Source organism: Salmo salar, chromosome ssa01 (assembly GCF_905237065.1).
Source record: "Salmo salar chromosome ssa01, Ssal_v3.1, whole genome shotgun sequence".
Classification (NCBI taxonomy): Eukaryota; Metazoa; Chordata; class Actinopteri; order Salmoniformes; family Salmonidae; genus Salmo; species Salmo salar.
In genome coordinates this window covers 167441455-167464367 of record NC_059442.1, presented here as the reverse complement: position 1 = coordinate 167464367, position 22913 = coordinate 167441455, and the positions used below count along the sequence as shown (strand labels likewise).

Here is a 22913-nt window from a genome sequence, read left to right as displayed (position 1 = left end):
GGTTGTCCAATTAAGAGCTAGACAACCAGGTGAGGTTGTCCAATTAAGAGCTAGACAACCAGGTGAGGTTGTCCAATTAAGAGCTAGACAACCAGGTGAGGTTGTCCAATTAAGAGCTAGACAACCAGGTGAGGTTGTCCAATTAAGAGCTAGACAACCAGGTGAGGTTGTCCAATTAAGAGCTAGACAACCAGGTGAGGTTGTCCAATTAAGAGCTAGACAACCAGGTGAGGTTGTCCAATTAAGAGCTAGACAACCAGGTGAGGTTGTCCAATTAAGAGCTAGACAACCAGGTGAGGTTGTCCAATTAAGAGCTAGACAACCAGGTGAGGTTGTCCAATTAAGAGCTAGACAACCAGGTGAGGTTGTCCAATTAAGAGCTAGACAACCAGGTGAGGTTGTCCAATTAAGAGCTAGACAACCAGGTGAGGTTGTCCAATTAAGAGCTAGACAACCAGGTGAGGTTGTCCAATTAAGAGCTAGACAACCAGGTGAGGTTGTCCAATTAAGAGCTAGACAACCAGGTGAGGTTGTCCAATTAAGAGCTAGACAACCAGGTGAGGTTGTCCAATTAAGAGCTAGACAACCAGGTGAGGTTGTCCAATTAAGAGCTAGACAACCAGGTGAGGTTGTCCAATTAAGAGCTAGACAACCAGGTGAGGTTGTCCAATTAAGAGCTAGACAACCAGGTGAGGTTGTCCAATTAAGAGCTAGACAACCAGGTGAGGTTGTCCAATTAAGAGCTAGACAACCAGGTGAGGTTGTCCAATTAAGAGCTAGACAACCAGGTGAGGTTGTCAAATTAAGAGCTAGACAACCAGGTGAGGTTGTCCAATTAAGAGCTAGACAACCAGGTGAGGGGAGTTCCTAACTCATCAGTGACCTTCATTGATCAAGTACAAGCGAGAAGTGAAAGCCCGCAGACACTCGGTCGGTCCTCCATGGAAAGAGTTTGACACCTGTGTTATAGTACCTGATTCCTGTCTCTGGAGGAATTCGGAAATGGTGCCGTGCGACAGATCAGTCACATTCCGACACGTTTTCACCAGATTTCTCTGCAGTTCCAGGATGTCAGTGATGAACTTCAGCAACCGCAGCTCTGCCTCCTGAAACCAAATCACAGAGTTCAGTAAAATATCTGCTGACAGACTGCAATCAATCACAAGGCATAGAACTACTGACTGGTAAACCGTATAAGGCAGAGGCCAATAATACAAATGAGTCCTGTTCACATTTAACACAGCAGGCTTTTTATCTGTCATCACTGAGCAAGCTTTTCCTTATTTCATTGTTCATTTGCTCTCAATGACATAACAGAGCCGCGCCTCCCGAGTGATGCAGCAGTCTAAGGCACTGCATCGCAGTGCTAGAGGCGTCACTACAGACCCAGGTTTGATCCGGGCTGTATCACAACCCGGCCGTGATCGGGAGTCCCATAGGGTGGCTCAGTGTCGTCCGAGTTAGGAGGGTTTGGCCGGGGTAGGTCGTCATTGTAAATAAGAATTTGTTTTTAACTGACTTGCCTAGTTTAAATAAAAAGGTGAAATAAACCTCTTACCTTGTGCAAGAACCTCCAGAGCACTGGCAGGGTGTTTTCTCCGTCATTCTGCTCCACAACGCGGGTGAGGCTGAGCAGGGACACCCTCTCTCTGCAGTTCCACACCGCTGGGCTGTGGATCTGGGAGTTGTGGGGCAGCGAGGTCAGGAACAGCCGTGGCTCCGGAGACAACACCCTCATGATAGGGTTGGAGGACAACCTTGAGTCATCCCTGATAAAGGCATTGACCTCTTGCAGCCGCCGGTCCAGGTCCTGGAGATGAGAGGAGGAGACAGCGGGGTAATTGAACTACAATTCCAAATGGACACCCGTCTCCTAGGTACTTCTAGCAGGGTTGGGCTCAATTCAGAATTCAATTGAAAATGCCTCATGAATTAAAATGTAATTATTGTATTGAAGTAGTAAACAGGATACAGAATTGCAATTCGAATTTTAATTAAAGGAAATATAATTGAATTCAGTGAAATTCAAATGCCTGTTCTATTCCTTCCGGAGACACCTGAAACCCCACCTCTTTAAGGAATACCTGGGATAGGATAAAGTAATCCTTCTCACCCCCCCCAAAAAAGATATAGATGTACTATTGTAAAGTGGTTGTTCCACTGGATATCATAAGTTGAATGCACCAATTTGTAAGTTGCTCTGGATAAGAGTGTCTGCTAAATGACGTAAATGTAAATGTATATTAGGTGTTGTCTATACAAATTGTACATAAAAACACCAAACACGTCATTTATACATGCATATCAAATATTGTTGAAACAATTGATTTTCAGGACCAACTTAAAATAAATGATCAAGGAAAACAAAACCTGTATGCAAATACTCTAAATTATTATATTCCATTAACCAGTTAAATTTTGTTCAATGTGGGGAAAATACAACATTTCCCCAGAGTGCATTAGTTTAACCCTCAACTTGACCCTTAGGCCTTCAAAAAGAAGCCAAACAAATTAGATCTATAAACTGATTATACAAAACATTAAGAACACCTGCTCTTTCCATGACAGACTGACCAGGTGAATCCAGGTAAAAGCTATGATCCCTTATTGATGTTACTTGTTAAATCCACTTCAATCAGTGTAGATGAAGGGGAGGAGACAGGTTAAAGAAGGATTTTGAAGACTTGAGACAATTGAATGGGCAAGACAAAATATTTAAGTACCTTTGAACAGGGTATGGTTGTAGGTGTCAGGAGCACCGGTTTGAGTGTGTCAAGAACTGCAATGCTGCTGGGTATTTCACGCTCAACAGTTTCCCGTTTATATCAAAAATGGTCCACCACCCAAAGGACATCCAGCCAACTTCACACAACTGTGGGAAGCATTGGAGTCAACATGGGCCAGCATCCTTGTGGAATGCTTTCGATACCTTGAAGAGTCGATGCCCCAACAAATTGAGGGGCGAAAGGGAGGGGGGGGGTGCAATTCTATTATTAGGAATTGGTGCTGTGGGACAGATCATTCCCGTTCCGACACGTCTTCGCCAGATTTCTCTGTAGTTCCAGGATGTCAGTGATGAACCTCACTAATTCTACATCATGTGGGGTGTGACCGATTTTCAATTTGAATTCCAACTCATGAGTTGAATGGGAGTCAATTACAAAACTCTGAATTCGAGCCCAACCCTGACTTCTAGATAATTCTGTCAACCTTAAAATCAATATGGAAAACAAAGTAGAGCTACAATTATTATCATAAAAGGCAGTAAACTGTGGTTTTTCTGGTATCATGTTTTTTTACCTTCAGCTGAGGGGAGATTATTTCATTACCGACTGTCATCTCCCAGTCATTTCTGGCCTCTTTGGTAGAGAGATGATTATCATCACTCCCTGAGGAGAGAAGTTTAAACTGTACATAATCTGATTCCAGTTACAAACACTGACAACAAGAACAGAAACAACGGACACATCTTGACCTAATATCACCTCCCTTAATAAATATCAGCAAGAAAAGATTGTAGAAAATAAATACTACAAATACTGAGCTATATTATACAATTTTTTTGCAGGGAAAATGATATTTTATACTAATACAATTGTTCAAAGAAAGATATATATTTTTAACAAGTAATAAAACAAATCTAAAATATAAGGGTAAAATAAGGGTAAGGGTAAAAATGATTGGTACCCCTGTTTTCAATACTCCAGCACCCTCCCCATGCGAGGATAATGATACTGAGCCTTTTTCTAAATCGTTATGAAATTGTAGAACACATTGGAAGGGATTTTAGACCATTCCTCCATACAGAATCTCTCCAGATCCTTGAAATTCTTCGTCTGCGCTTTCGGACTACCCTCTTTAATTCAAACCACAGGTTTTCAATGGGGTTCAAGTCCGGAGACAGATGGCCATTGCAAAATGTTGATTTGGCTAAAATGTCATGGCAGGGCAGCAGGTAGCCTAGCGGTTCGAGCGTTGGGCCAGTAACCGAAAGGTGAAAAATGTGCCCCTTGATCAAGGAGCTTAACCCTAATTTTCTCCTGGGGCACTGTACTACGATGTCTGACCCTGTAAAACAACACATTTCACCTGCACCTATTCGGTGTAAATGACAATAAAAACATATACATTTTTACGTGGTGAAGTTCATGATGCCGTTGACCTTAACAAGGGCCCCAGGACCAGTGGAAGCAAAATAGCCCCATAACATCAACTAGCTATGCGCAGCAAAATAGCTAGCTAGCCCTCTGCTTGGCTAGCCCTCTGCTTGGCTAGCCCGCTGCTTGGCTAGCCCGCTGCTTGGCTAGCCCTCTGCTTGGCTAGCCCGCTGCTTGGCTAGCTCGCTGCTTGGCTAGCCCGCTGCTTGGCTAGCCCGCTGCTTGGCTAGCCCGCTGCTTGGCTAGCCCGCTGCTTGGCTAGCTCGCTGCTTGGCTAGCTCGCTGCTTGGCTAGCTCGCTGCTTGGCTGAACACAGAACCTTAGCGCACTGTTCTCTGATGGGCTAAATCGATTTATCTCGTCGCAAGATTTTAGCTAAAGATTTGACATGTTGAATATCGGAAACTCCAACCTACGACATGAGACGTTCTAAAACTAGACCGTTCAGATCAAACAAACTTAGTTCTAAAAGTCCTTAAAACCGTTACGTCTCTTATGTATTTGTACTGAGAAAGAAAATGTATGAAATGTATGCATTCACTACTGTTAGTCGCTCTGGATAAGAGCGTCTGCTAAATGACTCAAATGTAAATGTACTGGGCCTTACCACGACGGTGAGGCTTCAGTAGGCTACTGATCATCAGGTGGATGGCATTGACTGTGTCGTCTCTCCCCTTCCCCATAAACCTAGTCACGTGTTCCATGTCTTTCAGCAGGTGACCCATGAGGAACAAACTGGGGTCAGGGACTTTGGGCTTGATGATAGCAGCAATGGCCTATCAAAGACAAAGAAAGACAGAGATAAGACACTAGGAACCAACTCCTTCTCCTTGCTCCTTATCCACTGAATAGGGTAGGGACTAGCTCCTTGTCCACTGAATAGGGTAGGGACTAGCTCCTTATCCACTGAATAGGGTAGGGACTAGCTCCTTATCCACTGAATAGGGTAGGGACTAGCTCCTTATCCACTGAATAGGGTAGGGACTAGCTCCTTGTCCACTGAATAGGGTAGGGACTAGCTCCTTATCCACTGAATAGGGTAGGGACTAGCTCCTTATCCACTGAATAGGGTAGGGACTAGCTCTTTCTCCTTGCTCCTTATCCACTGAATAGGGTAGGGACTAGCTCCTTATCCACTGAATAGGGTAGGGACTAGCTCCTTGTCCACTGAATAGGGTAGGGACTAGCTCCTAATCCACTGAATAGGGTAGGGACTAGCTCCTTGTCCACTGAATAGGGTAGGGACTAGCTCCTTATCCACTGAATAGGGTAGGGACTAGCTCTTTCTCCTTGCTCCTTATCCACTGAATAGGGTAGGGACTAGCTCCTTATCCACTGAATAGGGTAGGGACTAGCTCCTTATCCACTGAATAGGGTAGGGACTAGCTCTTTCTCCTTGCTCCTTATCCACTGAATAGGGTAGGGACTAGCTCCTTATCCACTGAATAGGGTAGGGACTAGCTCCTTATCCACTGAATAGGGTAGGGACTAGCTCTTTCTCCTTGCTCCTTATCCACTGAATAGGGTAGGGACTAGCTCCTTATCCACTGAATAGGGTAGGGACTAGCTCCTTATCCACTGAATAGGGTAGGGACTAGCTCTTTCTCCTTGCTCCTTATCCACTGAATAGGGTAGGGACTAGCTCCTTATCCACTGAATAGGGTAGGGACTAGCTCCTAATCCACTGAATAGGGTAGGGACTAGCTCCTTGTCCACTGAATAGGGTAGGGACTACGGGAAAGAGCTAGGGGTTTCTGAACAGGCCACTGCCACTAAGGCAGGTGTACTGTAAGAAGCAAAATGTCACATCACAGCTAAACAAATCTGCTGGCTATCAACTTAAAGCCAGGGATTATTTGAAGTCTATGGACAAAAATGAGAGAGAAAAAAGTATCTGCTGTCTCTCCTTGTCCATAGACTGCTTTCAAGGTAAGGAAACAAATGAGTGAACTGTCCCTTTAAATCACAAATCCATAGGTCCCTCTGGTATGATTTGCAGTGTTGTACCTGTCGGTTACTTCTGGCTCCTAGTAGCATGGCTATGTGGGTGAGAAGCCGGACCAGGTTGAAAGGAACAGAGGACATGTTCTTTGTGTCCTGCATGTCTGGGTGGTCCCTCCGCCCAGGGTCTCCCAGGACGTGGCCAGTCTCAGTACTGTCACCCCTTATGAAAAGACAAGAAAAAATGTTTTCATTCTTCAGTACTGTGACTCATTAAAAGACTCACTTGGGAAATTCAATAGATATTTATGATGTTTTGGGTGGTCCTTTGGGGGAAAGATGTTCGGCACAACTTTGAAATCTGTATCCAAAATCATTTTTGAATGTCATTTAAAAGTGTAATTTGAAACTTTATAGTGTGCTGTGAGAACCACCAACATCGTGAATGGGAAATTAGATTCCAAAGGGAACTTCCTCTGTTGGTGACTTGCTAAATCCTAAAGGAGGACTGTGATTGGTTATGATGGTGATTAGCCTGCCCTATAATGTCAATTGCTATGAATAAAATACAGCATATCTTCAAAAAAAAAAAAATACCATTTTATATTATCCATAAATTAATGTAAATGCATGGTATTCTTAATCTAAACATTTTTCATAATTCATAGCACACAGTTAGGTTTAAAATGAGACTAAGACTGGCTTTGTTGCATGTGCATAAATGTCACATATTTTCCAGCTTTAATCCATATTTTTGTTGTTGTGACCAACACTTTATTTAGTTATTTTCAGAGGGGTGGTTACAGGTACAAAAAAAACAATCAATTAAATGCATACAAAGATAACCCCAATCCATTCCCTCCGTCAGTCCCCATCCACCTGCCCGCAATCCTTCCGAAAACCTTGTTTTTTGATCGATTGAGAGATTCAAGGGGTTATCATTGTTAACATAATAGATGCAAAGCATTGAACATTTCAATTCATGCACATCAAAATGTATTCTGTAACTTTGCTCCATAGGCATTTAACTACAGGATACTCCAACATCATATGAAGGAATGTGCCTACCTGATTTAGGGGACACAGTGAACAGTTTGGAATTGGGGCCAATTTAATAGTAAAACGTTTCCTTGGTGTAAAATACAGTCTGTGAAAAAATGTCAAATGTACAGTATAAATTAATGGTTTGGATTATGGGATGCCAAGGTCATATTTTTCAAATTCTGTTCCAGTTAAAGGATTGTTCACATTAAATTAGATCTGTAGACCATTCTTTTTAATGGCTAGCTCAGAATATGAGCTATCCAAAAGTAGTTTATATATTGTGCAGATCAGTCCTTTTGGGAGCCCAGATAATATTTATAAATCCCATCATTGGATGGTTGGGTAGTCTTCAGTCCCTTGGGAAACCCTAGGCCAGCATTGCTAACTTAAGTTGTACATTTAGAAAAAAGGGGTTTAAGTTTCATGTTTTTAATGTCACTTGCTCAAGTAGAGTGAAATGCCTTTCTTGCAAGCTCAAAAACCAACAATGCAGCACTAAAACTAACATAAGCTAGAACAAAACAAGAAACAACACAAAAAACTAAATTAAGAACACGAGAAAGTAATAAGTTATACAGGGTCAGTTCTAATACCATATTTAAAATGTGCCGGAATACTGGAGTGATAGAGGTAGGTACAGTGCATTTGGAAAGTATTCAGACACCTGGACTTCTCCACATTTTGTTACATTACAGCCTTATTCTAAAATTGATTAAATTGGGAGTGTTGCTGTACAGCTATTTTCAGATCTCTCCAGAGATGTTCGATCGGGTTCAAGTCCAGGCTCTGGCTGGGTCACTCAAGGATACATTAATAAAGGCACTCCTGCATTGTCTTGGCTGAGTGCTTAGGGTCGTTGTCCTGATGGAAGGTGAACCTTCGCCCCAGTCTGAGGTCCTGAGTGTGCTGGAGCAGGTTTTCATTAAGGATCTCTGTACTTTGCTCCGTTCATCTTTTCCTCGATCCTGACTAGTCGCCCAGTCCCTGCTGCTGAAAAACATCCCCACAGCATGATGCTGCCACCACCATGCTTCACCGTAGGGATGGTGCCAGCTTTCCTCCAGACGTGACGCTTGGCATTCAGGCCAAAGAGTTCAATCTTGGTTTCATCAGACCAGAGAATCTTGTTTCTCATGGTCAGAGTCCTTTAGGTGCCTTTTGGCAAACTCCAAGCAGGCTGTCATGTGCCTTTTACTGAGGAGTGGCTTCCGTCTGGCCACTCTACCATAAAGGCCTGATTGGTGGAGTGCTGCAGAGATGGTTGTCCTTCTGGAAGGTTCTCCCATCTCCACAGAGGAACTCTGGAGCTCTGTCAGAGGGACCATCGGGTTCTTGGTCACCTCCCTGACTGAGGCCCTTCTCCTCCGATTGCTCAGTTTGGCCGGGCGGCCAGCTCTAGGAAGAGTCTTGGTGGTTCCAAACTTCTTCCATTTTAGAATGATGGAGGCCACTCTGTTCTTGGGGCCTTCAATGCTGCAGACATTTTTTGGTACCCTTCCCCAGATCTGTGCCTCAACACATTCCTCTCTGAGCTCTACGGACAATTCCTTCAACCTCATGGCTTGGTTTTTGCTCTGACATGCACTGTCAACTGTGGGACCTTATATAGACATGTACAGTATGTGTCTATTTGAATTTACCACAGGTGGACTCCAATCAAGTTGTAGAAACATCTCAACGATGATAAATGAAAACAGGATACATCTGATCTCAATTTTGAGTATCATAGCAAAGAGTCTGAATACTTATGTAAATAAGGTATTTCATGTAAAAAAAAAAAAACATCTAAAAACCTGTTTTCGCTTCATCACTATGGGGTATTGTGATGTCACTATGGGGTATTGTGATGTCACTATGGGGTATTGTGTGTAGATTGCTGAGGATTTTTTGTCATTTATTCCATTTTAAGGCTGTAACGTAACAAAATGTGGAAAAAGTCAAGGGGTCTGAATACTTAACGAAGGCACTGCATGTCAAATGTATATTTTCTTGATTAAAGTAAATACAGGTGTAGATAATAGTACGAAATCGATTTGTGAGAATGATTGCCTGTTTGAGTAGAAAGTGTACTTTTTTTCTTTAGAATTATATACTCGTCAGGAATCAATGAGGTGGTAATCAGAGACGATATTTTGGAGAGCCTTGGTTACGTGTGGATTGTAGTTGGTCTTATTAGATTCGTCATGTTTAAAATGGCATTCATGTCTGTCCCAATAACACTATGTAATTCCGTTAATTCCAACATACAGTATATGCTGTTCAAAAAAATCTAAAAACGTATGATCATTTGAATTTGGAGCGTACACATTAATAAAGGCAATTTTCTTTCCATTATGGATACATTTAATGAAAGTGATTGTGCATTCTTGGTCTTCACCTTGAGAAGACCAAGCCATCAACAGGAAAAATATATCATTCATTCATTTTCAACAATCATTTTGGAAACAGATTTCAAAATCATCCTTCCTCCAAAGGACCTTTCTATGGATTTCATTTCAGATAGATCTGCCCCCCCCCCCCCAAAATCATAAATATCTATGTATAGAATTGCCCACTTACCGGATCTGAGCAGTAGTGAAGCCCGCGACAGGATTGTGGCTGCGCCCTCCGATCTCAGCGCCACAGTCCACACAACGGCTCGTCTCCATGGGCTTGCCACACTGAGGTGGGGGTTAGAGAGGAGAGTAGGGGGGGGACATGATTGAAGGAAATGTAACTACAGCCACACTTCTTAACCCGGAATCAACTAAATTCTACATACCTCACCAATGGCGCAAGGGTGACCATTCGGACAATCTGTGGGGTGTAGAAGTGAGCACAATGACAGATCATTTTTGGCAAGGAAAAATAAGGGGGGGGGGTTCTTCATGGGTTCATGGAACAAAAAAAAACTAGAATGCATAAAAAGGTTTAATGAATAACAAAATCTATGATGCCTGAAGAAGCAAGCCGAAATGCCATAGTCATTTTGTTACTCTGTTTCTCTGGGACTTTTGAGTTTTGTAACATGCATTTACCCATTATAACTTTTTGCATTCTAGTTTTAGCTGTTACTTGTTTTTTTTCATTTTTATTGACTGAAACAATACTTACTGTACCACGTCGTCCCTCTAATGGCTTGGCGTACAACTGCAAGCTTATCCTCCGGCATGGTGGGTATGAAGGCTCTCTGTTATTAAAAGTAATACATATATTTAATTGAGTGATCTATGCTGAAGAACAATAGGTTCACTGCAGACTGTTGGGAGCAGACGGGGGAAGCACACCTGCATGTTAGTAGGGAGAAGAGCCAGCTGCTGGAGGGGTATCAGTAGGCCCTGGTTCCCACAGAGCAGCACTGCAGACAAGTGGATGGCCAGCTCCACCACCACCCACTGGGTACCAGAGGTCCCAGTCTGGACAGTCAGGGGACCCAGCCGGTTGGCTACCAGGTCCAGGGCGAATTCCTTCACATTTTGGCTTGCAAGAACCGTTGAGGCCTGGATGAAATCCACCAGTGCTTGACAAAACTAGGAAATAAACCGGAACGTTAAACAAAGATGCTGTATGTGAGATGAACTTTGCTACAGTATTATCTCCGTGGGTTCTTCTTACCTCAGATTTAGGGTGGAGGTTGGGATTGGCTTCTCTATAGAGACAGGTGACTTCTCTGAACAGAGCCAAAAGCAGGTACATTGTCCTCTTGTTTTTTGGACACGTAGAACCCTACACACATACCGGACCAAATAAATCATACTTATGCTTGTAAAAAGAATAGAAAAATTATTCAGAGATGTAAAATCACTGACTTCAATTTGCTATCTCTATGAGGCTTTCAATACCTTACAAGCACGATCTATTTCCTTAATTGTGCCCTCCAGTATTGCTTTGGCAACCACATCTCGGATAGTCTTGTAGTCCTCTCCACACACAAGATACTGGTCAATCTGGCTGCCAACTTGATTCTGAAAGACAGTGAAATTAATGTGGGTGATGAGTGTGGATGAGATGAGTTCCCCCCCCCCTCCCATTTTTAAATTGTATTTATATTTTTTATTTAACCTTTATTTAAAGCACAGAAAATCTGGAAAAGCTTTCTAGAAATTCAATCAGTTAATTACACATGAACAATGTGTTATATAATCAAATGAATAGAGGGCTACATACAAGGTTAATCAAATCAAATGTATTTATAAAGCCCTTCTTACATCAGCTGATATCTCAAAGTGCTGTACAGAAACCCAGCCTAAAACCCCAAACAGCAAACAATGCAGGTGTAGAAGCAGGTAGAAGTTTATCTTCTTATAGGTGGATCGTTTATATTGTCACATACACCTGGAGAGGTGCAGTGACGTGTGTTCTTTTACAGGGTCAGCCATAGTAGTACGGCGCCCCTGAATATAAACCAGTACCTTCTGCAGAACCTCGTGTGGGAACAGCCACTGCATATCTGCCACTGTCAGGAAGTGTTGGACATATTCCACTCCGTGCTGGTTGCAGATCTTACGGATCAGGTAGACCCGATACCAGTCATTCCCACTGCGCTTACACAGTTCTCCCACGCTGGTCAGGAATTCTCTCTCTGTTGGACCATAATGAGTAATAAAAAAAGGGCCGACTTACTTGAAAATATATGCACATTTTACCCAATGCCTGAATGAAAATACTATATGAACCAGATCAATGATGTAAATCCTCACTGTTTGCATAGATCACCAAGTACCAGCCCCTCTCTCATGATTAAATTGTTAAAACCTTCTGTCATGTGAAATTTCACACAGATTGGGTAGAGTATGTGATTGCATCAGATGCACTTACAGTATAGACCATTTTTTAAAAACTTAATCTAGATAGGGTTGCATAACCCTATATTCCCAAGGATTTTAGAAATAAGTAGGTAATTACCAGGTCATTTTGGAAATGTATGGAAACCTTAGGAATTTCTACTTAAGTTAATTTAGACTTTATCTGTGTGCCCCCTTTATCTATGAGTAACACATAGACAAGGGCTTATCAAGGGACAGATCGACAGGGTAGCCTGGCGGTTAGGGCGTTGGCGGTTAGGCGTTGGCGGTTAGAGCGTTGGCGGTTAGAGCGTTGGCGGTTAGAGCGTTGGCGGTTAGAGCGTTGGCGGTTAGAGCGTTGGCGGTTAGAGCGTTGGCGGTTAGAGCGTTGGGCCAGTAACCGAAAGGTTGCTGGATCGAATCCCCGAGCTGACAATGTAAAAATCTGTCGTTCTGCCCCTGAACAAGGCAGTTAACCCACTGTTCCTAGGCCGTCATTGTAAATAAGAATTTGTTCTTAACTGACTTGCCTAGTTAAATGAAGGTAATATATATATATTTTTTTAAATAAAATGATACTGTAGACAGTAATATATGTAGCTAGAATACATTAAACCAGTGTAGACATTAAACCTGGAGACAATAAATAACCGGTTACAAAAAAACCCTACTATATACACAGTATTTGTTATTAATCGCTATGGTCATGTATCATTTTGGGAAAAAATTATATTAAGTACCTGTGGCACCCAACCGTTGTTTGTCTACCAATAGATTCCCAGCCATATCCAGACACATGCGTAACCTGGCCACCTGCTGGAAGCACTCTATAGTGGCCATCTGTCTAGACGCAGCGCCTGAGCGCAGGAAGTCACTCAGGAAGGCGCTGTCATTCTGTAGACACTCCTGCTGCGACACCGTTGTGCAACACTGCATCTTCTCATACATGGAGTCCTGGAGGAACAATGGGGATGATATCAGTAAAATAAGTCAGATTATGCCACTATGGGTGACGTTATTCCATGCGCTAAAAGACCCTCGATGAGCTAAAAAACCTGAGCAATGACGGGTATGGTATTTTCAGCTAATATATGCAATTTAACAGACACTTTTATCCAAAGGGACTTCCACTCATTCGTGTATACATTTCTATTAATCTATTAATGCCCCAACAGGAATCAAAATTGTAAAAAAGACTCCGGCTACCCTAGTCATGGACTGTTCTCTCTGCTACCGGAGCGCCAAGTCTAGGACCAAAAGGCTTCTTAACAGCTTCTACCCCCAACCCATAAGACTCCTGAACAGCTAATCAAAGGCCTACAGTTGAAGTCGGAAGTTTACATACACCTTAGCCAAATACATTTAAACTCAGTTTTTCACAATTCCTGACATGTAATCCTAGTAAAAATTCCGTGTCTCAGGTCAGTTAGGATCACTTTATTTTAAGAATGTGAAATGTCAGAATAATAGTATAGAGAATGATTTATTTGGTGACGAACAATGCCTTTTCCAGCATGATGGAGCACCTTGCCATAAGGCAAAAGTGATAGCTAAGTGGCTCGTGGAACAAAACATCGATATTTTGGGTCCATGGCCAGGAAACTCCCCAAACCTTAATCCCATTGAGAACTTGTGGTCAATCCTCAAGAGGCGGGTGGACAAACAAAAACCCACAAATTCTGACAAACTCCAAGCATTGATTATGCAATAATGGGCTGCCATCAGTCAGGATGTGGCCCAGAAGTTAATTGACAGCATGCCAGGGCGGATTGGAGAGGTCTTGAAAAAGAAGGGTCAACACTGCAAATATTGACTCTTGGCATCAACTTCATGTAATTGTCAATAAAAGCCTTTGACACTTATGAAATGCTTGTAATTATACTTCAGTATTCCATAGTAACATCTGACAAAAATATCTAAAGACACTGAAGCAGTGAACTTTGTGGAAATTAATATTTGTGTCATTCTCAAAACTTTTGGCCACGACTGTAAACTTCTGACCGACTGGGAATGTGAAGAAAGAAATAAAACCTGAAATAAACCTGTTGTGTTCAGCACTTGAGACAAATAACATTTTACTTGACTTTACTTTTTGCGAAAGTACTTGATGAAACTTTCAAAGTTCTTTAAATTTTCAGGATTGACTGACCTTCATGTCTTAAAATAATTATGGACTGTCATTTCTCTTTGCTTATTTGAGCAGTTTTCTTCCATAATATGGACATGGTCTTTTACCAAATAGGCCTATCTTCTATATACCATCCCTACCTTGTCACAACACAACTGCTTGGCTCAAACGCATTAAGAAGGAAAGAAATTCCACAAATTAACAAAGAACACCTGTAAATTGAAACGCTCGCAGTCGGCGTTTCAATCCAGCCAATGTTTGTCTCTGGAGATTGCATGGCTGTGTGCTCGATTTTATACACCTGTCAGCAATAGCTGTGGCTTAAATAGCCGAATCCACTAATTTGAAAGCAGTGGTGTAAAGTACTTAAGTAAAAATACTTTAAAGTACTACTTAAGTAGTTTTTCGGGTATCTGTACTTTACTATTGATATTTTTGACAACTTTTACTTCACTAGATTCCTAAATAAAATAATGTTATTTTTACTCCTTACATTTTCCCTGACACCTTAAAAGTACTTGTTACATTTTGAATGCTTTTAGCAGGACAGGAAAATGGTCTAATTCACACACTTATCAAGAGAACATCCCTGGTCATCCCTACTGCCTCTGATCCGGCAGACTCACTGAGCACAAATGCTTTGTTTTGTAAATTATGTCTGAGTGTTGAAGTGTGCCCCTGGCTATCCGTTTTTTTATTTTATTTTTTATTAAGAAAATCGTGCGGTCTGGTTTGCTTAATATAAGGAATTTGTTTACAATTTAGCAATTACATTTACTTTTGATACTTAAGTACATTTAAAACCAAATACTTTTATACTTTACTCACTTTTACTTGAGTCATTTTCTTTTAAGGTATCTTTACTTTTACTCAAGTATGACAATTGGGTACTTTTTTCCACGACTGTTTGAAAGGGTGTCCTTTATGTATATATAGTGTACTATATTAAACTATACATACATACATACATACATACATACATACATACATACATACATACATACATACATACATACATACATACATACATACATACATATATAAATCCAGGTGAAAGCTATGATCCCTGATGTCACTTGTTAAATCCACTTCAAATCAGTGTAGATAAAGGAGAGGAGACATGTTCAAGAAGGAATTTTAAGCCTGGAGACAATTGAGACATGGATTGTGTATGTGTGTCATTCAGAGGGTGAATGGTCAAGATAAAATATTTAAGTGCCTTTGAACAGGGTATGGTAGTAGGTGTCAGGCGCACCGGTTTGAGAATGTCAAGAATTGCAACACTGCTGGGTTTTTCACGCTCAACATGGACATCCAGCCAACTTGACACAACTGTGGGAAGCAGTGGGGTCAACATGGGCCAGCATCCCTGTGGAACGCTTTCGACACCTTGTAGAGTCCATGTCCCCGATGAATTGAGGCTGTTCTGAGGGCAAAAAGGGGTGCAACTCAATGTTAGGAAGGTGTTCTTAATGTTTTGTCACTCAGTGTAGACTATAGGAACACATACAGTAGGATGTATATTTTCTTCTTGGTTTATCAGAGGGTCAGGTGACGTCATCTGGTCTTGGCAAATTACCTGACCAATCACAGAGATTGGACTTGGTGGTTGTAAAAACTACTTCCTCATTTCCAGAGATCTGACACAGATCTGATTGGTCTCAAATCTATCCAATACGGAAGTAGTGTTTAACATCGCAGGAACCTCACCAATATGAATAAATTAAAATAGTCATATTGTTTATATGCATTATCTGAATCTGTGGAATACCATTGCCCAAGAGCTGCCACATATCTAAATTAGTTTTGTTTCTAAAGTGACTGAGATTCTGAAAGTAATGAAAAGCGCTATATAAAATAAAAATATTGTATTTTTTATTTATTACCGTATTTAAACAACGTAGATGATCTGAAATGTCACCTTTAACATTGAATTGCTCCTCCAGATGTTTCATGTAGTTTGTTTTATTGACTTTCCTAATTGCAGAACGCAATTCATAATTAGCTGATTTGTATTATGCCATAATTAAATTATGCCCAAGCATCCTAGGAAAAATGCTTGATTGAAAAATTATGATTTACCCCAAAATTATATTGTGGTTTATTATTTGCTCATTTTAATTGATAACAATTATTTTAAGTAACTTCATTGTTACCCTGAATGATTTGATATAGAAATTAAGACTGCTGTGCAGCCCCCCTTTACAGTGATTTTTAAACAGTTCCCACAATCCACTGCTTGGGAACATTTGTACTATTCAATGGCTCTAACATTTTATCAAAAGTGCATAATAATCTTCACATTCACAATCAGATAAATGCTGACTTCTATTGCAAATTTAAATGTGAAATTGTGTTCATACCTCCATGCAGTTTATGTATAAGGAATAAAGTTCAGTTTTTCTTGATTCCTCCAAGATATCACTCTTCTCAACTTGTGTCAGATGCTTCTGCAGGTGGCCTTTGACATCATCAAAGCTTCAAGACAAACATACAAAAACAATTCAATGACATTTTTGTTGTTGTTGTGGGTATCTTGATAAACTTTTAACCCCATGATATAAAGAGTAGACAACCAGCACGAGTAACTCACCTGTACTTGAGCAGGAGTTTCAGCACTACTGACCAAACCACTGGACTTTTGTCCACATCAACACCAAAGGGAGAGATTGCTTTGGTTGGTCTGCGAAAAGGTCCTGGTAAAGAAAACGGTTGTAAGAAACAAACTCACATTTCTATATCATGCTGATACAAGTTGTCAGACAGCAGGAGGGTACCTCTGATATTGAGGGCAGACTGAGCCTCCACCATGAGTAAGTTGAGCAGGTGGAAGAGCACGTGAAGCAGTTTGATGAATAACAACCAAACCGATCCAATGAACCACTGGATGTTGTCCACAGACTGATCAAAGCGAGAGCGCCTCTGAATCTGTCCATGTCCTGGCCGAGAGGGAAACAAAATACACACAAACATTAGATTTGCGAACACCGAAGGGACACAATGGCCTGTCCAAAAACAAAGCCCCATTGGCCTTCTGGGTTCGAAGATCTGATGGAATTTGTGGAACTTTTGCCATATTGTTTACACTTATCCCATTCTTTCAGATCCGAAAACACATAGAATTTAGGGGTTGTTTTTTCCTGGGACAATCCGTCAGATGGAAGGAGGGTACCTCTGATGATAGGACTAGACTGAGCCTCCACTGTGAGGAAGGACAACAGGTGGTGGATGATGGCCGTACAGGGCGGAGAGTTGTCCTTGAAGCACACTGTAGAGACCAGGTCAATGAAGAAAGCACTGCACTTCTTCTTGAACTGCTTGACATTCCTGCACAATAAAAGAAATGAAAAGACAAGGTTGTCCAAATTTCCATTTCAGGATAAACTGAAAGTACATGTTGTGAAGAGTGACATTTAAAAATGATTGAACTGGTAGTTCAATTCTGAATTACCTTGCTGATGTCACCAATAGCCACTCACCCGTTATCAAGATATATCTGTGTTGCCAATGTGTGCTAGCGACAGAGAATCTTGAAAATCATCTGAATTGATTCAACACAGGATGTACTTAAGAACATTCCACTCTCCCATAGACTTCTGTCTAAATCTACCTTGTACAGTACATGCAGGATTTACAGGAAGTAATCTGATTGGTTTATTAATCTTGACTTACAAGCTTCTCTGACGCTAGCAAACAGTGGTTTGCACGGATATTAGAGTGATAATTGGCGTTATGGTAATTCAATTTAGAATCGTCAGTGGTAAATCAAGCAGTATTTGACGAGATTAAATCATTAAGGTTTACGTTTCAGCATCAATATGAGTTTCCCCACCATCTGTTTTCAACTGCTTCTTCTCTGCAGGCTTTAAGTATATTGAGCACTTCCTCAAACACCTGCTTCATTTTAACATCTGCATCCCTCTCCAGTACCTTCATTAATTAAAAAGAGTTTAAAAAAAAAAAATTATGCAATTTTATGTTATGCAATTTCACTACATTAGATTAAATATAACAGAGAGGATGATAAGATGAAATCTCACGTGGCACAACCGTCGTACGGATGCCAAAATGAAAGGCTTTAGCCTCTTGTCCACTTTCTCGACACCCAGCAACAAGTGCTCCACAAACAGAGACAGGACAAAAATACGATTCCATCTGCTCCTACAGGGACCAGAAAACAACAACTCATGTTGTAGCAGCAACATGTACTGTAATGTGACTTTTCCATGTACCAATCAGTAGATAACAGTTACCTATATATTCATGTATAGAACAGTAGATAACAGTTACCTATATATTAATGTATAGAACAGTAGATAACAGTTACCTATATATTCATGTACACAACAGTAATAATTAACAGTTACCTATATATTCATGTACACAACAGTAGATAACAGTTACCTATATATTCATGTATAGAACAGTAGATAACAGTTACCTATATATTCATGTATAGAACAGTAGATAACAGTTACCTATATATTCATGTATAGAACAGTAGTTAATTAACAGTTACCTATATATTCATGTACACAACAGTAAATAACAGTTACCTATATATTCATGTACACAACAGTAGATAACAGTTACCTATATATTCATGTATAGAACAGTAGATAACAGTTACCTATATATTCATGTATAGAACAGTAGATAACAGTTACCTATATATTAATGTACACAACAGTAGATAACAGTTACCTATATATTCATGTACACAACAGTAGATAACAGTTACCTATATATTCATGTACACAACAGTAGATTAGCAGTTACCTATATATTCATGTACACAACAGTAGTTAGTAGTTACCTATATATTCATGTATAGAACAGTAGATAACAGTTACCTATATATTCATGTATACAACAGTAGATAACAGTTACCTATATATTCATGTATACAACAGTAGATAACAGTTACCTATATATTCATGTATACAACAGTAGATAACAGTTACCTATATATTCATGTACACAACAGTAGTTAGTAGTTACCTATATATTCATGTATAGAACAGTAGATAACAGTTAGATCCATAGTGTAAATGCAATAGAAAGCAGGTTTACATGTTTGTGCAAAGCATAATGTCCTATGGGATTAAATACAAATATATTAAATAATATAAATACTGTATTTCAAATGTATAGTAGGTCTGGGGTGTCATCCTCGCCGTCCATCCTGTTTGTAACGTGTAATAACGGGTATGATGTGTTGTTTGTGTCATTTATGTAAGTCGATGCCTAAGGATGCCTAAATTTACATCTTCGGATGGACAATTATTAAATCTATTGTAATCCCGTTGAACTCACTGGACTCTGCAGACCATGGCCTTGCTTCTCTCCCCATAGTGTCTACGACTCTCCTCAGAGCAGACCAGCTCTATGGGCACCTGGAGTCTCTTGACCTGCCTGAGCCAGTGTAGCCGCTGGGCATCTGTGTCCAGAGCCTGGGGCTCCAGGTGTTCCACACAGGCCAAGGCCGCATACACATCCAGGACCTGGTGAGCAGTGAGGGATAGAGGATAATGCTGAAACAAAACACCCTTTAGATATAGTGAGGAATAGAGGATAATGCTGAAACAAAACACCCTTTAGATATAGTGAGGAATAGAGGATAATGCTGAAACAAAACACCCTTTAGATATAGTGAGGGATAGAGGATAATGCTGAAACAAAACACCCTTTAGATATAGTGAGGGATAGAGGATAATGCTAAAACAAAACACCCTTTAGATATAGCGAGGAATACAGGATAATGCTGAAACAAAACACCCTTTACATATAGTGAGGGATAGAGGATAATGCTGCAACAAAACACCCTTTAGATATAGTGAGGAATAGAGGATAATGCTGAAACAAAACACCCTTTAGATATAGTGAGGGATAGAGGATAATGCTGAAACAAAACACCCTTTAGATATAGCAAGGAATACAGGATAATGTTGTCAAAACACCCTTTACATATAGTGAGGAATACAGGATAATGCTGCCAAAACACCCTTTAGATATAGTAAGGAATACAGGATAATGCTGCCAAAACACCCTTTAGATATAGTGAGGAATACAGGATAATGCTGCCAAAACACCCTTTACATATAGCGAGGGATAGAGGATAATGCTGAAACAAAACACTCTTTAGATATAGTGAGGAATACAGGATAATGCTGCCAAAACACCCTTTAGATATAGTGAGGAATACAGGATAATGCTGAAACAAAACACCCTTTAGATATAGTGAGGAATACAGGATAATGTTGACAAAACACCCTTTAGATATAGTGAGGAATACAGGATAATGCTGCCAAAACACCCTTTAGATATAGTGAGGGATAGAGGATAATGCTGAAAACACCCTTTAGATATAGTGAGGGATAGAGAATAATGCTGAAAACACCCTTTAGATATAGTGAGGTATACAGGATAATGCTGCCCAAACACCCTTTAGATATATTGAGGAATACAGGATAATGCTGCAAAACACCCTTTAGATATAGCGAGGGATAGAGGATAATGCTGCACAAACACCCTTTAGATATAGTGAGGTATACAGGATAATGCTGCCCAAACACCCTTTAGATATAGCGAGGGATAGAGGATAATGCTGAAAAACACCCTTCAGATATATGTGTATGAACTCACAGCGTCATGTTCATTATTTGAGCAACTATTGACGCCCTTTAATCAAACAGTGACCGTTAACACTAAGAGTTGGCTTTTTTTCTCTTCTTACTTTAACCGTACTTGTATTGATATCAATTTTTCCTTTTTGTTTTTACATGAGGATGTATACCCTAGTATATACACTCACCAGCTCCATCCCCTCTCTGATGTGTGTGTTCACCAGGAGGCCCTGACCCACTCGGGGGATGCTGATCATTCTGGACAAGTTCTGTAGGCGGTTCTTAAACTGGTTGTAGGCAGCATGGACCCAGGGCAGAGAGGCCACCTCCGTACACACAGCATCATGACTTAGTCGCAGCTCGTTCACACAACAGGTCAAGGCGCCACAAAGGAGCTACATTGTTGCGTGCACACACACACACACACACACACACACACACACACACACACACACACCCACACACCTCAAGTTATTACACATCCCTCTGACAACCTGGAATGAACTTTGGAAAAAGCATCAGTGGTTTCCCTATATTAATTTAACTGCTAAATCATGGCCTCCACTCTAAAAAAAATTATAGATATACAGTACCAGTCAAAAGTTTTAGAACACCTACTCATTCCAGTGTTTTTCTTTATTTTTTACTATTTTCTACATTGTAGAATAATAGAGAAGACATCAAAACTATGAAATAACATATATGGAATCATGTAGTAACCAAAACAGTGGTAAACAAATCAAAATATATTTTATATTTGAGATTCTTCAACGTAGCCACCCTTTGCCTTGATGACAGCTTTGCACACTCTTGGCATTCTCTCAACCAGCTTCATGAGGTAGTCCCTCGGAATGCAATTCAACTAACAGGTGTGCCTTGTTAAAAGTTCATTTGTGGAATTTCTTAATGCGTTTGAGCCAATCAGTTGTGTTGTGACAAGGTAGAGGTGGAATACAGAAGATAGCCCCTATTTGGTAAAATACCAAGTCCATATTATGGCAAGAACAGCTTAAATGAGCAAAGGGAAATGACAGTCCATCATTACTTTAAGACATGAAGGTCAATAACTTCAAGTGCAGCCGCAAAAACCATCAAGAGCCATAATGAAACTGGTTCTCATGAGGACCGGCACAGGAAAGGAAGACCCAGAGTTACCTCTGCTGCAGAGGATAAGTTCATTAGAGTTACCAGCCTCAGATTGCAGCACAAATAAATGCTTCAGAGTTCAAGTAACAGACATCTCAACATCAACTGTTCAGAGGAGACTGTGTGAATCAGGCCGTCATGGTCAAATTGCTGCAAAGAAACCACTACTAAAGGACACCAATAATAAGAAGATACTTGCTTGGGCCAAGAAACACGAGCAATGGACATTAGACCAGTCTAAATTTGAGATTTTTGGTTCCAACCGATGTGTCTTTGTGAGATGCATAGCAGGTGAATGGATGATCTCAGTATGTGTTGTTCCCACCGTGAAGCATGGAGGAGGAGGTGTGATGGTGCTTCGCTGGTGACACTGTCTGTGATTTATTTAGAATTCAAGGCACACTTAACCAGCATGGCTACCACAGCATTCTGCAGTGATACGCAATCCCATCTGGTTTGTGCTTAGTGGGACTATTATTTGTTTTTCAACAGGACAATGACCCAAAACACACCTCCAGGCTGTGTAAGTGCTATTTGACCCAGGAGAGTGACGGAGTGCTGCATCAGATGACCTGACCTCCACAATCACAACACCAAATACTCCACAATCACAACCACCAAATTGAGGAAAAGCAGCCAACAAGTGCTCAGCATATGTGGGAACTCCTTCAAGTAACCAAAAAAAAGTGTTCAACAAATCAAAATATGTTTTATATTTGAGATTCTTCAAAGTAGCCCCCCTTTGCCTTGACAGCTTTGCACACGCTTGGCATTCTCTCAACCAGCTTCACCTGGAATGCTTTTCCAACACACATGATTCCATATGTGTTATTTCATAGTTTTAATGTCTTCACTATTATTCTACAATGTAGAAAATAGTAAAAATAAAGAAAAACCCTTTAATGAGTAGATACATGGGGCCCCCATTCATTTTGTTATACTTTTTTGAGTCACTTAAATAGCATAAGAACACAGCATAAGCCATGACAAAATTGGTAGAATTGCAGAAACTGTAAAATGTCCCACCCCCTCCCTCTATGCTAACTTTGCCACCGCTGCTGAAAAATATCATAGGGGAAACACTGAATCATGGCGAAAGTGCAAAGAG

The 22913-nt window shown here is 40.7% G+C and overlaps 1 protein-coding gene across 5 annotated transcripts in view; it reads right to left on the bottom strand.

Moving 5' to 3' along the window:
* LOC106572043 (E3 ubiquitin-protein ligase rnf213-alpha) overlaps positions 1 to 22913 on the bottom strand; it is a 78755-nt gene that overhangs the window by 14356 nt on the left and 41486 nt on the right. For all 5 annotated transcript variants that reach the window (XM_014145768.2, XM_045693912.1, XM_045693905.1 and 2 more), the window contains 21 exons: positions 20848 to 21054; positions 19350 to 19537; positions 18074 to 18194; positions 17866 to 17963; positions 17206 to 17360; positions 16811 to 16972; positions 16627 to 16729; positions 16397 to 16511; positions 12646 to 12859; positions 11534 to 11703; positions 10964 to 11086; positions 10737 to 10847; positions 10409 to 10651; positions 10236 to 10311; positions 9904 to 9938; positions 9702 to 9802; positions 6165 to 6321; positions 4765 to 4933; positions 3301 to 3389; positions 1559 to 1810; positions 974 to 1106 (listed from right to left, as the gene is read on the bottom strand). In XM_014145768.2, coding sequence (XP_014001243.1) covers positions 974 to 1106; positions 1559 to 1810; positions 3301 to 3389; positions 4765 to 4933; positions 6165 to 6321; positions 9702 to 9802; positions 9904 to 9938; positions 10236 to 10311; positions 10409 to 10651; positions 10737 to 10847; positions 10964 to 11086; positions 11534 to 11703; positions 12646 to 12859; positions 16397 to 16511; positions 16627 to 16729; positions 16811 to 16972; positions 17206 to 17360; positions 17866 to 17963; positions 18074 to 18194; positions 19350 to 19537; positions 20848 to 21054 — 3022 coding nt within the window. The remainder of the gene's footprint in view (positions 1 to 973; positions 1107 to 1558; positions 1811 to 3300; positions 3390 to 4764; positions 4934 to 6164; positions 6322 to 9701; positions 9803 to 9903; positions 9939 to 10235; positions 10312 to 10408; positions 10652 to 10736; positions 10848 to 10963; positions 11087 to 11533; positions 11704 to 12645; positions 12860 to 16396; positions 16512 to 16626; positions 16730 to 16810; positions 16973 to 17205; positions 17361 to 17865; positions 17964 to 18073; positions 18195 to 19349; positions 19538 to 20847; positions 21055 to 22913) is intronic.